This window comes from Dipteris shenzhenensis, chromosome 19, assembly GCF_047967505.1.
Source record: "Dipteris shenzhenensis isolate YYH24624 ecotype China chromosome 19, Dip_SZ_1.0, whole genome shotgun sequence".
Classification (NCBI taxonomy): Eukaryota; Viridiplantae; Streptophyta; class Polypodiopsida; order Gleicheniales; family Dipteridaceae; genus Dipteris; species Dipteris shenzhenensis.
Genome location: NC_141614.1, coordinates 5998148 through 6013964, shown reverse-complemented (window position 1 = coordinate 6013964; position 15817 = coordinate 5998148). Strand labels below are relative to the sequence as shown.

At 42.5% G+C, this 15817-nt stretch overlaps 1 protein-coding gene and 1 pseudogene across 1 annotated transcript; both read right to left on the bottom strand.

Moving 5' to 3' along the window:
- Positions 1-573: 573 nt before the first annotated feature.
- On the bottom strand, positions 574-2286 carry LOC147889980 (uncharacterized). Its single transcript, XM_087390854.1, has one exon. The coding sequence runs from the start codon at positions 2090-2092 to the stop codon at positions 659-661; it is 1434 nt and encodes a 477-aa protein (XP_087246980.1). The 5' UTR covers positions 2093-2286; the 3' UTR covers positions 574-658.
- Positions 2287-13924: 11638 nt separating this feature from the next.
- On the bottom strand, positions 13925-15714 carry LOC147889979 (uncharacterized; annotated as a pseudogene).
- Between the last annotated feature and the right edge of the window lie 103 nt (positions 15715-15817).

Below are 15817 nucleotides of genomic sequence, written 5' to 3'. Positions count from 1 at the left end.
CGAATGCATCACTAGTAGAGACTCTTGGAAACTGTGTATGGGATATGTTGGTCACGTGTGTTGCAAAGAGTAGAGGCTCGTGCTGATAGCAAGTTCCCTTCAAGCTTCATTGCCTACTGTATGAGTAGGAAACATGAGATATTTGAGCAAACCGTAGTCATAGTGTGTAAGTCTAGTGTGTAAGTCTAGTGTACAGAAGCGATTTGTCAGACCAATATATGAAGTTGCTAATGACCGTGTAATTGTTGTCGTACACGGGGTGTAGTCGTTGTGGTGCACAGGGCAAGAGGAATATAAGGAAAGGGGGTGTATACACGATGAAGCTAAGGTGAGAGGGGCGTGTAATTTAATTGTCCACGTTCACGTATTAAGGGAAGGGACCATGAGGGGACATTGTTTATCGCTGTAGTCCACACTCTTTAGATCTAACAAAAGATAAGCCTCTCAAAGAATGTTTTAAAAAGAAGAGGGATGAACTAAAAGAAGGGATACTTTAGGGATGAAGTAAAAGACCCATCGAAAAGCCCGCTCGTCGGCAACCAAACAGTTGCTTGTTGCCGTAGGCCGCTCCCCAAGCTCCTCTATGAGCAAAAGATCCTGGCAATCGTTTATGTCAACTTTCGAAGAAAAATTCTCGGCCAGAGGATTTACAAGACGTTCAGAGGCTTTCTCTGATTGTGAAAACTATCCCTTGATCTGTCCTCATCCCCACAATTGTAGCCCAATCCAAGGGATTTAAGTCAAAGCTCCTCCTCAGTTCGTCCAGCATGTTCACCTCAGATCTCCAGAAATAGTCGTCCGCAATAGGTCTGATGTCCTCTATGTCTGACGCATCTACGAGCCTTCTCATTTTCATCAACAGATAACCTGCCAACACCCTCAACCGATGGCGTTTGCTGTTGTTTAGCATCTGCCTAAGTTTCCTCTCCAATTCCCTCTCAATATCTGGTGATACCTCCCTCTCATTCGAGATCTGGTAGAAGCTCACCAATGCTCTCACAAAAGCCAAAGATCTTGAGCTAGATGGGTCTATCATTTCTATCAGAGCGTCCACAACCCTCTTCCCGCTGCTGCTTTGGGTCAAGACTGTGCAAGGGTTGTCTTTTGCAAGGAGGCCAAAGCTGTTGGCTGCTGCCCAACCTAATTGACCACTTCCTAGTTTGTCTGCTAGCTTTGCCAGGACGTTGGCTGGAAGTCGAACTGGCGCGGAAAGTGGTTCTTGATCAGCCCAGAAACCCACAATGCTTACTGCTGCCTGCTGCACATAAATGTTATCCCGGTCTAAGCACAACAATAACATGTCAAGACCTTGCCGATGGGCATAAAGATATTGTATGAGTTTGCTGTGGAGCTTCTGAACAACATGAGGTTGCACATTCCGGGAAAAATCTCGCCCCAACATGCTGAAAGCAAACTCTAGGAACTCAAAATCGTCTGCCAGGACAACGCCATCATCGAATGCCCTTTGCAGTATAGCATCGTAATACCTTTGGATGCTCTGGTCGCAAGGATCGTACAAGCAGTAAAGTATCATTACGGAGCAAAGGACGGCTACTAAGGCTACAAGAGCGTTAAAGAGGACTGGTATATAAAAAATTAGGAGAGAAGCTTGCAGATTCTGCTCCTCAATAACATCGTGCAACAATGCCCTCAGTCGTATCATCGGCAAGACTATGCTAGGTGAGATGAAAACCACCTGCCCAATCTGCGAGAACACCCTCAAAACCCACGTGATCCTGTATTGAATGTCGTCTTGTTTCAAGGAAGCAGGGTTCTGACTAAGAGTTATTAAGGCCCTTCTCACTACCCTGCTGAAGAAGATAGCTGATGCCAAGCGTCCCGCTTCTAGCAATAACAAAATAGTCACGATTGAAAAATCGGAAGTTTCTAAGGTACTCACAAAACCCCCGAGCAGGACGACGGTGGCCCAGGTAAGGTTACAATAGCCCAGAAATCTGGTGAAGCCTTGCAGAGCTCCAGCCACAAGAGCGCCCCATTTCGCTTTTTCCAGTTGGTGTTCGTAACTGTTGATCACATCGTCTCTGTCAACGGGAGCTCGCTGCTGTGGTTGTGTTGTTACACCTGCATCCATGCTGTGAATGGAGATCCGGATCCCGATCCCAATTTGGAAGGAGGAAGATTACTCAAAGAAAGATGTGCCCCAGCGGGTGGAGCTACAAAACTGAGAAGCCCGCCGCGTAAGAATGAGGCGAAGCTGCTTGCATCCGCGAGGCCTGATCGCTTGAGCCTTGGCTGAACGTAGACTCCAAGTCAACCGTAATACGCAATCACGTACTACGCAGCAAGATATGCTGTCCGATCTATGACCACAACATTTGCACTTTATCCATGCTGTTATATTAAATTAAAAACTCTTAACAGAACCTGTTTAGTTACGATTAAAATAACTGATTGATTTTGTTTTCCCATTAGCACTTAATTTAAGTTTGAGGTCCTCTGAATTCCCAATGCACCGGTTACGATTGTTTCTTCTTCTCCACCTTGGAAGTTGTTTCCTCTTGCGCCTCCCCTCTTTTGCAACACTGAAGAGACACCATGCAATTGAACAGACAATGCAAGCTCTATCTGAACGTGGATGACATTCTGTCCGGTCCAGCCTCACCATCAGCGATGCCTTCCACTTGTTACGTCAACTATGATATCGTGTAACCACAGTATAAGGGGAAGCCAGAGGGCTTGGCAGCATTTGCATTAATAGGGCCTAAAGGGCTTGGATGTAGGGTCACGCCTAGGTCTAGGCATTTATGAGGTGGTGCATAAGGAGTCCTAGAGAGGTCCCTTGTGGGACATGTGGCACCAAAGTTGGAGGCCAAGTGGCAAGTGCTGGGCTAGGAGGGAGGAATCTAGATGGAGCCAAAAAATAAAGGGGCTCTTGTGGCTGGGTAGACTAGCAAAAAAAAGAGAAGCCCTCGAGGTTTGGGGATCCCTATCATTGGTATCAGAGCCTCGTTCTGAATCTGAGAATAAAAATTGTTGCTGTGTTGTTGGGTGAGGTACTTAGATTGGATTGCCACGAGTAGGAACTTTGTGAAGACTTGAGGGCGGCTGGCCTTCACACAATGGATATGGCTGTTCCGCTCCTGGAGAATGGCCTAATTGCAAGGCTTCAGCATTGGTGACTACACGGGAGTGTGAAAAGAAACAAGTTGGTTAAGCAGTTATCTCAAGCAATTACTGATGACAGGAAGAAGAAGACTTTGTAAGGCGGTTGTCTGTTTGTGGGCAATCGGAGATGTGCAGTGAAAGCATGGAGTATTCGGCCTTCGAAGTTCGCACAGGGCTTGATTCTGACAGCCTTATTGGCTGCACGCTCTACGTAGCGTATCCTTTGTTCTTCACATAGTCATAGCCAAGGGAGTTACATGCGCAATGAAGCATGGTGATGGCACAGAAAACGAGCGGAGAGACTAGTTGCAGCTGCTGCACGACGGATATTTACTGTCTAGCAACGTTGCAACGCGACTCTCTGAAGTCTAAACTTGCATACAAGAATCGTGGGAGGCACTTTCGATAGTCCTCAAAACACTGTAGACCATACGGACACCTTGCTATATAGGCTTGATTTTTGACTAGCCAAACGATGCGTTACTAGCCGTCGACTTTCACATTGGCTTAGATTCCCAGGAATTGTTCTTATGAGCTTATTTACTCCCATACGAAGCAGGCGAAGAAGTTGAAGAGGAAATCTCGTGCGAAATCGACAGTCTGCATCAAAGCTTTTGATAGAGCCATGTCATACAAAGGTTTAAAACCTTGAAAAAAGCCATCTAATGAATACCTTTTCTACCCCTTTCCCCAAGGTCCTAAAATTTTGTTTTCTCACCCCCTCTTTCTCCCAAGCTTCTAAGATCCTCTTCATCCCTTTCTCCAATCTCTTGAACCTTGTCATAATCAAAAGAAGAATGCAGGATTTTGAAGTTCGAGATCGAGGGAAACGGAAGAAGCCGGATCGAAGAATTGTGAATTGAAAGAAAGTGAGAAAGCGCGAATCAAAGAAAGTGAGACGACTTCGAAGATGAATCCAGTGCCTCGAACAAATACTAGGAAAGTGGGCATCACATTTTTCTCTCTGATATAAAGTGCTTTGCTTTATAATTTATGGAAAATATACGTCTTTATAATGACCACTCCAGAAAGGGATGGTATGATTAAAGAGGCCGAGGAAAGGGTTAGAAAGGAAAAAGCAACAGTTGGAGAGGAAACACATGAGGAGGTACAAACTGAAACGCAAGAGGATAATGTAAAAATGGAGGATATTGATTACCGTGATTATGGAATTCCGTATGCGTAATTCATCAAACTTAAAACTCGAACGCAAAATATAGAAACATAGTTAGGGATTATCAGTGAAACATTAAAAACCCTAGCTGAAGCTATAACTAAGATAGCCGATTCTCAATCGGTATCTATTTCTAAAAAATCACCGATTCCTCCTAATCAAGTTGAGAGGGATCCACTACTTTTAAGACAAGAGGTGTCACTATAGCTACCTTTAATTTTTCAAAACTTCTCTTTTGAGGTTCATTTCATATGAAGGTGCTTCCCTTCCCCTTAAGCTAGTCTGTCATTGGAATAGCAATCTTAGCATAATCTTGGATGAATCTCCTATAGAATCTTGTGAATCTGGAAGACTCTACCCTCTTTTTCAAACATAATGGAGTTATTAAGATAACTCCTCTGTAAACTGTGCCCAAGACTATATAGCCATTTTCAACCAAGCACTACATCTGTTCAATCGAGATGCATGATTTGGAAATCCAAGGCATCCTGATAGCCTTGAATATCCACCTCTACACCATATATCATGGTGTCCCAAACTTTTTTATCACTGCCCTTTGCCAAAGAGACCACACCATCACTCTTACTCTTTGCCCCTTCATTTTTCCATGCATCCTCATTAAATCATGAGGACCAAAGGTGGGTTGCCACATTGCCAATGATAGACAACACATGTGGGTGCTATCCTCATGATGGACCTCTACCTCAGTGTACTTTTCAGTACCATTAAGCGACAATACTTGCACCACATGCACTTGTTTTTGTGGAGATCTATTTGGGGCTTTAGCTCCCACTGATTTATTTTTAGGGTAGTTCCAAGCAGCATGGTCTTTGCCTAAACATTTGAAGCAAAGTTTTTCTTGCCTAGCTCTTTCATAATCCTCTTTCTTCAAGAGAGGATAATTTTGTGTTTGAGGTTTCTTAGATGGTGCTTGAGGAACCTCCTTCTTAAAGTGCCCCTTCCTTTTATTGAACTTTGGAACAAAACTTGTTTGCTCTGAAGTTCCAACTCTGAATTTCCCCATCGTATCGTCATATATTTGGGCATACTTAATGGCTTCCTCAAAGGTTTTAGGATAATTTCTTTTCACCTCAACCTTATAAGTGTCTTTGAGACCTCTCACGAAACCCCTTATCTTTTGGAATTCATCAATTCCTTTCAGCTTAAGGACTGCCTCCCTATAATTCACTATGTACTGGACTGGAGTGCTACGAAGGGAGATTTCTTTGAGCCGATGATTTGCCATGCCAAGTAAGGGAAGAAAATGTGGGGTGGTCGCAAGGTGTAAGGAGAGGTTAGGTTTAGTGGGTTAAGGAGAGATAGAGTGAGAAGGGGGTTTACATTGGGGATAGTGAGGGTTGTGTAAAATGTGAAAAGGAGGGTTTTTATAGCTTCAAAGTGAGTGGCAAAGAAAGTAAATATTGGTGTGTGAGTATGTAAAAATAGGGGGCAATAAATATACAATGCTTATAAGCACAACCTATATTGCTAATAAATAATTAATAATTAACGAAATAGTGAATAAAAGAGGTGTGAATTTTATAAGTAAAAAGCCAAGATAAAAAGTGGGCAAAAGAAAAGAACATAAGTGTAAAAATTAAAAGAGGGGGAAGGGGGAGAATGGGGTATGTGTGTGTGAACCATTAAAAAAAGACCACTAATTAAAAGAGGTATTTAAAATAAAGAAGCTCAACCAACCTCCAGGGAGGTTACAAAAGTAACGTGGTAGAAACCAAAAAATATCATTCTTTAAAAATTAAACATTACAGTAGAAAGATCATTTAAATGATTGGGGGGGAAACACGCTAGGGCATGATCCACGTGTGGATCAGTAGAGGGTACGCAGTGTGGAATTTGTTAGAACAATGAAGTTGAATTTGGGTAGATAGGTAATGCATATATCCCTTGGCTTATTATCGCTTTACCAAAGAGCTTGAACAAACCTTTCAAATTTCTAAGATAAAAAGGAAAATTTAAAGAAATTAAGCAAGAAAATAGTTGGGATTTACAACTTAATATAGTTCTAGAGACTAAAAAGTGAAGGTGACAAAGGGGGTTTGGTTAACAAAAACTTTCAGTAGTTTTACAGCCAGGTGCCCAACTATTTAAGAGGGGAATCAAATCACTTATAAAAAAGCCTAACAACAGTTATACAACTAGGTACCCAACTATTTAAGGGGAAAATCCAAAAATTTACAGTAGTTAAACAACTAAGTGCCCACCTATTTAAGGGGGGACTCCAAAAAATGCCTAACTTACTTTGTAAATAAAATAATTTGTCAAGGAAATAAATGAGGAACATATAGTTTGACAATAAATTAAATGAGGAAAATGAGGAATTAATGAGAAAAGAGAATTTGTTAAGAACAAATTATTGGAAATTAATGGAAAATTTTATTGAAAAATATTGAAAGTCAATGGGGGTAGTCCAAGCCCAAATGAGAAAACTTAAATCTCAAAAACTAAGGAGGGTAGTCCACATCCTTAGTTAATTAATTACATTCATGGGGGGTATTCCACACCCATGCTCTAATCAAGCAAAAGGAAGTAAAACCAAACTACCTAAAGCACAAAAAGAGCAAAAGAAAAGAATGAAGCAATTAATTTAATGAAGGCAATTTCCATTATAGAAGATACATCAAGGGAAAAACTAAAATAAATTGCCTAGCATGAATAGAATTAACCACATGAATTGTAAAACAAATACTTATAGGTTTAGGAAAAGAGTAAATGGGGGGTAGTTTCCACCCCCCCTTTTTTAAAGACTTAAATGAGTTAAATGAGTCAAGTGAGGGGGGTCTCAGCACCATCTCTTAAGGAAACTATTTATTATCATTGATAGGGAAAATTAGGAAGTAGAGTTGAAAAAAGTGAATGTGCATAAAATGTGAAAATGAGTTAGGTGATCAATTAGATAAAATAGAAAATAATGAAATATCAACATAATTAATAATAAAACTTAGGTAAATCAAGCAAGAATTACAATAGAACCATAAAGCAATTAAATGAAAAATATAACTTAGTAGGGCGACCAAGTTAAATAAAAACAATTTAGAAAGCCAATAAAGTGGGGGAAATTAAAAGGGTATTACATAAACTCTAAATAATAAGGGGATAAAGATAAGAGCAAAACAATAAATGTTAAATTTCTAGGTAAGGACAAAGAAAGAAAAAGCTATCTAATATATATATATATATATATATATATCTAGAGAGAGAGAGAGAGAGAGAAATAATTGCAAGGATGACTACCATAGAGCACAAGATAGAGCCGAAGCCTAATGCGAAGCCTGTGGCTCAGGAGTATCGGAGATTAGGGCCCCTACAGAGTGATGCTTTGTGCTCAGAGTTATAGAAACTTGTAGAAGCTGGGTTTATTGTTCCGGTTCATAATATTGAATGGGTTTCACCAGTGGTAGTCACCCCAAAGAAAAACAACAAGCGGCGAGTCTACATCGACTATAAGAAACTCAATGCAGCCACCAAGAGGAACCATCATCCTCTTCCCTTTCAAGACCTCATTCTTGAGAAGGTAAGTGGTCATGAGATGTATACTTTCCGTGATGGTTACTCCGGGTTTTATCAAATCAGAATTGCCGAAGAAGATGTGCTTAAAACCACATTTTCCACACCCTGGGGGACATTTGCATTCAAAGTAATGTCATTTGGCCTCACCAATGCTCCTGCTACCTTTTAAAGATTTATGCAGATGGTATTTGCTCCTTAGTTGGGGGATTTCTTGGAGGTGTTTTTAGATGATTTCTGTATATTCTTGTCACGTAAGGAGCACGTCATGAAGGTTAGGTTGCCTTCCAAAGGGTCAATGATGCGAATGGCAGTCTCAACCCTGAGAAATGCACCATTGGAGCCACTTAAGGGAGGTTACTAGGACATATTGTCTCATCTGAGGGCGTCAAGCCTGACCCTGAGAAGGTAGAAGCTATCCTCAAGCTCTCCCCGCCAACAACCAAATGTCAGGTACGCTCATTTGTCAATCTAGCAGGATACTATTGCCGCTTTATTGATCAATATGCTGCTTTGACGTGACCCATGACTATGCTATTAAAAGATGGAGTTGATTTCTCTTGGGATGAGGATTGTGATCATGGGTTTTTGCAAATCAAGAGTGCTCTGGCTTCAGAACCCATTCTACGCAATCTTGATTGGTCAAAGACATTCTATATCAATCCTGGGTTTAGTGAGCACACTCTGGCGGGTATTATTCTCCAGCAAGGGGAGGACCGGTTCATGTATCCCGTTCGATTTGCTTCTCGACAATTGCTCGAAATTGAACGACGCTACTCTAAGGCTGACAAGCATGCTTTGTCTTTGGTGTTCTGCATTGAGAAATTTAAGCATTATATTATTGGAAAGTCCATTATAATTTGTAGCAATAGTCTTACAAAGCAGGTTCTTCAATCACCAAATCCGATGGGCTGGTTGGCTAAATGGTTGGCAGTTCTACAAGAATATGATTTTTCTTTCAAAATTGTAAAAGGAGGTTGTTTCAACTTGAAGAATGCTTTGATTGATATAGAGGAGTGCCTCGATGTAACCCTTGTAGCAGCCATAAAAGTTGGGGATCCATGGTATGGTGGTATCTACAGGTTTCTGACTACTTTTCTCCTTTCCTCCGAAAAGTACTAGCTATGAGAGAAAGAAGATCCGAAGAGATAGTAGGCGCTACACTCTCTTTGATGGAATCTTGTACCGTCAAGGCATGGATGGGGTACTAAGACGGGCCATTGATGCAGATGAAGTGCTTAAGGTATTGAAGCATTATCATGATGGATTTTGTGGAGGCCACTATGCCAGTGACTATACAGCTAAGAAGATTTTACATGCTGGATACTATTGGCCGACCTTGTTCAAGGATGTCACTTTGTATTGCAAAACCTATGAACCATGCCAATTCTTTGATAGGAAGGATTTGCATCTTGGGCAACATCACCCAGTGATGTCCATCCATCCGTTTCAGAAGTGGGAAATAGATTTTGTCAGACCCCTGTCCATGACTGCCCGCAAAAAGAAGTATCTTTTGGTAGCCACTCAGTATGTCACAATTTTATATTACTTCTCTCATGGACTTTAGGCCACTAAATGCAGCCTAGGTGGAGGGGTGGCACATGGAGGAGCCATGCCACCTTATATTTTATAATATTACTACCATGGATTATGTACATCACACCTTATGGATCCTCTTACGTGGAAGGGTGGCACATGGTCATGCCATGCCACCTCAACCCTGGGCATGCACTCCATATTTTATTATACTATTGCCACACATACAAACACACACACATGTTTATGCCTTTTTTCTTAGACAAATTTATCCATAACAGTTCCCCCCCCAACAGCATTTCCATGCCTGGGTCCATCACGCATAAAGAAGGGCGTTTAAGGGCTGATTCCCTGTTCACTAACTGGAATTTTTTCACCTAAAGTTTAGTTGATTTTGAACTAGACACAGGTACTTTACGGATCTGGTGGGAGGAGCTGTTGTTCGCGATCTGGTGGAGGAGCTACTGTTCGCGGGGCACGAGATCGCCATCGCCGACCTGGTGCTCGAGCATCGTTTTGCCTGCTTTCTCTCTTCTTCGTCTAGTGCTCCAAGAATGACAAGGTTCTTCAAGCTTCCAATCTCCACGGGAACAGACCTAGCTCAAAACAAGATGCTCCAAGTTGGTGAGTTTATCGATTTTCGAAGGGACATTTCCACGAAGGCGATTGTGAGAAGGCTAAGTAGCTGGAGCGATGACAAGCTCCCCATCTCTGGAAGTATTGCACCAATGAGGGCAGTGTGGGTCCTCTTGCAAGGACTGGGCGACCTTCGATGGTGCAAAGATGAAGAGGCTCTGTAAGAAGATGACACTTGCCTTCTCACCATCAGAAGCGCCGTTCAGGACTGTTCCGATGGACCTCCATGGATAGGGTTTCCTTTGTGAGCATAGCATAGTAGCTGACGACGGTCCCAATGGGTTCTCTCGAGAGATATGCGAGATAAAACTTAGCAGATTCTTATTCCTTCAACAACCAGCAAAGAAGAAAAGGAGAATGCCATGTGTGTTCAAAGGCCAATAGGCTGCAGGAGAAAGAGAAGTGCCTCGTTTGCAATGCAAAGTATTGCAGGAGCTGCCTGCTGAAAGCCATGGGCTCAATGCCAGAGGTCGAAAATGTGTTTGCCTGGCCATAAACCTAGTTCAATGCCTGTGAATTGTGTCGCTAACAACGTTCAATGCCTGGCCATCAACCTAGTTCAATGCCTGTGAATTGTGTCGCTAACAACGTTCAATGCCTGGCCATCAACCTAGTTCAATGCCTCGCAGATAATGTTCAGACAGTTAAGAAAAAAAGGCAGGCCATGCTTAACGTACCTACAGACCTGCTTTTGAGTTTCGAGATATTGCTTTGAAAAGTGATCTGAGTGAGCTGAGAAATGACACCCTTTGCTCTTGACTAGAGCGCTGCAGGGAATTCTTTCAACACGATGCCTTTCAGACTCAAAAGAGTAATTGGACCATGGAACCATTTGAAGTGGTTGGAGGCTTGAGCTGTTGTTCAAAGATGAAGAAGAAACTGTCAAGGCAATCTAGTGCAAAGTAGAACCCCTGGCAGTAAGTGGGGACCTTGGAGGTACTTATTACTTCAGGAACACCAAGAGGGGAGAGTGTTGCTATTGTGAAGCCTGTAGAAGAGGATCCTTTTGCCCCTAATAATCCACCATGTTCTTCATGTTAACAGTGCTACTAATGGCCAGAGGGAACGTGGCAAATCTTGTTTAGAGTGAATATTTGGTGAACTATTATTATTTATAATTCCTAAATTTATCATCCAAATAGTGAAGAAGGTGGTGTTACACATGGGTGTCTTAACTTTTTATGTCACTTATTATTGGACAGGGTTTTCCTGTTGTTGAGATATGGAGGAGACAATAGATCTCACAGAAGAGCCTGCTAATCATCATACAGGTCGGGCAAGGTTGGAAACACAAAGTCAGCAATCCAGGTTCACCGTGACACTTTGAAACGAAAGAGGACCAAGAATTGGAGTACTAGTGAAGTCTATGCCTTGATTCTAGCAAAAAAAGGAGAGTATGACAAGTATGAGAATAGTACGTCCAGAGACAAGATGGTAAGTAGCATAGAAACATGGATTTCTGTAGTTCAAAATCTAAAGGAGACTGGCTTTGAGAACCGAGATGTCAACCAGTGCAAAGGGAAGTGGGAGAATCTTCTTTCAGAATACAAGATTGTGAAGGATTTTCAAAATAAATCAGGTCATCCAGATTACTTCAATATGACAAAAGATGATAGAAAGAGAGAAAATCTTCCTGCACAACTAGACCAGTACAGCAAGTTGGATGAGTTTTTGGGAAGGCGTCTTGCAATGACCCCACCTTCCACCATGGATTCATCTGCACAGTCAGACTCCAACAATAGTGGGAGAATTCTAGGAGATACAGAGCAAGGATCAAGTGGTAAACGGAGGAAAAGCAATAGTGCAGTGAATGCCATATTGGAACTTTCCGCAGCATACAAGGCAAATGAAGAAAAGAAAGATGCAATGAAGGTGAATGGGGAAGTGAGAGAAAGCCACGGAAGGCAGGGGGAGATAGAGAAGGAATAGGGGAGGGAAGTAGAGAGAACAAGACTGGAAGTACACAAGTGATGAAGGAAGCAAGGAGAAGTGGATTAGACGTCAAATCAATCGCCCCTTACAATCCTTTTGGGTTGACTTATATAGTCCCACACAGTTCCCACGTTTCCCCTACTATTCTCCCATCTATTTCCCCCTTAAAAGCCATCTTTTTCCCACCTTCATTACAGCCATCCCTTCCCAAAGAATTTTGCCCTCAAAATTTCCAAGAGGCTGCCTTGGATGAGAAGGATACAACAGAAACTGATCAGCTCTGTAGGAGATAGGGGTAGTCCTGCACAATGCTCTCAAGTTGCCAAGAATTCTCATCTTCCGTTAAACCTTTCCATTTGATGAGGTATTCTATGTAGGCTTTGTTCCTGAGTACATGATCTCTGAAGCCCTTGATTTGCTCCGGCACATAGATTATGTGGCCCTCTTCATCCATAGGAGGCAACTCAGGAAGAACCTGGACATGCTGTCCGACATGTGGTTTCAGCAAGGATACATGGAAAACATTATGGATCTTGGAGGTACTGGGTAGTTCCAACTGATATGCTACCTGCCCAACTTTGCGGATGATTTTGTAGGGGCCATAATACCTGTGGGCAAGCTTTGTGTTGGTATTACCTTTCAGCGAGGAATATCGATTCTTATGGAGACGTAAATGCACATAATCCCCTTCTTCAAAAGATAAGTACCTCCTTTGTTCATCCGCATACTTCTTCTGCTTGGCTTGGGCATCCTGCATATTCCTCTTAGCCAATTGCAGAAGGGCATCCATACTCTCCAAATCATTCCTTGCTTGCTGATTTTTCACAGCCAAGTTTGCAACCCTAGAAGGCATTCCTACTTTGCATCCATACATAGCCTCGAATGGACTCATGCCAATAGAGAGGTGTTTGGTGCTGTTGTAGCAAAATTCAGCCAATGCTAACCATTTGTCCCAAGACTTCTGCGTGTCATGATAGTAATGCCTTAGATGCTCCTCCAACCACTTGTTCACCCTCTCTGATTGTCCATCCGTCTGTGGATGATAAGCAGTACTAGGCGCAAGGGAAGTACCAACTGCAGTGAATAACTCCTGCCAAAAGTGACCCATAAATTTAGCATCCCTGTCACTGACAATCTCCTGAGGAAAACCATGGTGCTTGAACACATACTCGATGAATTGCCAGGCAACCTATGAAGCGGAGTACCGAGTCCTAGTCGGTATGAAATGGGCCTGCTTAGTCAACCACCACAAATATGCTATCCCAACCCTTATCTGTAGAAGGCAAGCCTGTAATGAAGTCCATGGCAATGTGAGTCCATTTGCCTTCAGGAATGGGTAGCGGTTGCAGAAGGCCTGTGGGTAACCGGCTGTCCACTTTATTTTGTTGGCAGGGCAAACATTCACTGACAAACTTAACCACATCTCGCCACAAACCATCCCAAATAAAGCTCTCCTTGACTTTTTCATATGTTTTTGTGATACCCGTATGCCCTGACATAGGGGATGAGTGCATTTCTTGTAATACCATCAACCTGTACTTGGAGTCTGGCACAAGATAAATTCTGTCCCTGCACCATAACAGTGCGTTGTGGAGCTGAAATCGAACATGTCCTTGGCTGGACGGACTCTGTAACTCCACAAAAATAGGGGCTGCATCAGAATTTTGCATGTATTCCTCCTGAATCCCAAGTATCCACTCCTGATGAAGCATGGAAATGGCAGACAGTTTGCATGACCACATCCTGGACAAGGCATCAGCAACCACATTCTCTTTCCCCTTTCTATATTCAATGTCAAAATCATAGGATTGAACTGCAGCCAGCCATCTCTTCTGCTTCATGGATAAATTAGGCTGCGTTAAGAAGTACTTGAGTGTCCTGTGATCCGTTTTGACCTTAATCTTGCTACCGTACAGGTAGTGGTGCCATTTTGCAAAAGCATGCAAGATTGCCAGCATCTCTTGATCATAAACATGATAATTCATTTCCCTGGCATTAAACTTCCTGCTCTCAAAAGCAATCACACCATGCTCTTGTCTTAGGACAGCAGGCCCCTAAACCTTTGCCACTGGCATCCATCTCAATAATGAAAGATTGTGAGAAATCAGGGCACACCAATACAGGTGCATTGCTAAGGGCATCCTTGAGGTTATCAAAGCTGAGTTGTGCTACTTCTGACCATTGGAAGGCATCCTTTTTCAGCAAATCAGTGAGAGGGGCAGCCCTTTTGGCGAAGTGCCTAATGAATCTCCTGTAAAAAGAAGCAAGACCCAAGAAACCTCTGAGCTGCGTGGTATTTTGTGGCTGCGGCCACTCCTTAATGCATTTCACCTTAGTTGGGTCTACCCTGATTCCGTGCCTGCTTACAACATGACCAAGATATTCAACCTCCTCTGCCATAAATGTGCACTTGCTGGCCTTGGCATAAAGCTGATGCATCCTCAAGATTTCTAGCACTTGTCGGACATGGTCAATGTGTTCCTGTGCATCCTTACTATAAATGAGAATGTCATCGAAAAATACCAGCACACATTTGAAAAGAAGGTAGTGTAAGATCTTGTTCATGAGTGCCTGGAAGGTGGCTGGTGCATTAGTCAAACCAAAAGGCATCACCTTGAACTCATATAATCCTCTTTCTGTACAAAAGGCAGTCTTATGCTCATCACCCTCTTTCATCTTGATCTGATGGTAACCTAACCTCAAATCAATCTTCGTGAAATACTGAGCACCCTTGAGTTCATCCAACAGGTCATCAATCCTGGGAATAGGAAACCTGTTCTTAATGGTGGTCTTATTCAATTCTCTGTAATCAATGCACATACGAAAAGAGCCATCCTTCTTCTTCACCAGGAGTACTCGAGATGCAAAAGGCGAGGTGCTATGATCAATGAAGTTCTTCTCAAGTAAATCCTGCACCTGTGTTGCCACTTCTTCCCGTTCAACCTTAGAAAGTCGATACGGGGCCTTGTTTATTGGTTTACTGCCATGTTCCAGAACTATGGCATGATCAACATCTCTTTTTGGGGGCAATTGAGATGGCATATCAGCAAACACATCCCCAAATTCTAAGAGCAATTTCTGCATTTCACAATTATCCACATGGGGAATACCACCCTCCTGAGGTACAAAGACATTCAATGCATAAATGGCACTTTCGTTCTTGAGCTCCCTAGCTAGCTGCCTTGCTGAAATGACCTGCAATTTCTGACCTACAATGTAACAGTTCTACCCTTGTGGCAAAACTCAAGAGATAAAGCATTCAAATCTATACTAATTTTCCCCAAGGATTTCAGCCAATCACAACCCAAGACAGCATCTATGGGCCCCATATCCAATGCCAAAAGATCACCTGCAAACTCATAATGATCAGAAAACTTGATCCTGGCATCCTGGCAACAATGTCTGCTGATCATGTGCTGTCCATTCGCGATCTCCACTTTCAGACCATGGTCTATCTCTGTAGCAACTAATCCCAATCTTTGCAATGTTCTACAATTAATGAAACTGTGAGTGCTACCACTGTCTACCAATACATGGACAGATCTGCCATTAATCATTCCCTTCAACCTGATTGTGTCAGCACTTTTGGCACCCATCAAGGCATGTAGTGAGATGGTATATAGTGTAGACTGGGCATCCCAATAAATCTGTTCATCATCCACAGGAACATTACCATTAGCATCACCTCTGACATGAAAAGGCATTGTAGGTTGATGCTCCAACACAGAGAGTGTTGGCTTACGGCCTTTCCTGCTACATGTAGGCTGAATATCAATCTCATGCATCACATGAGTGGTTTGTTCAATAGCCCCACCCGGATCAAAAGGAAAAGCAGTCCCCCTTTGTGGCATCTGTGTCAAAAGACTCATCTGCATCATGAGCTCCTGT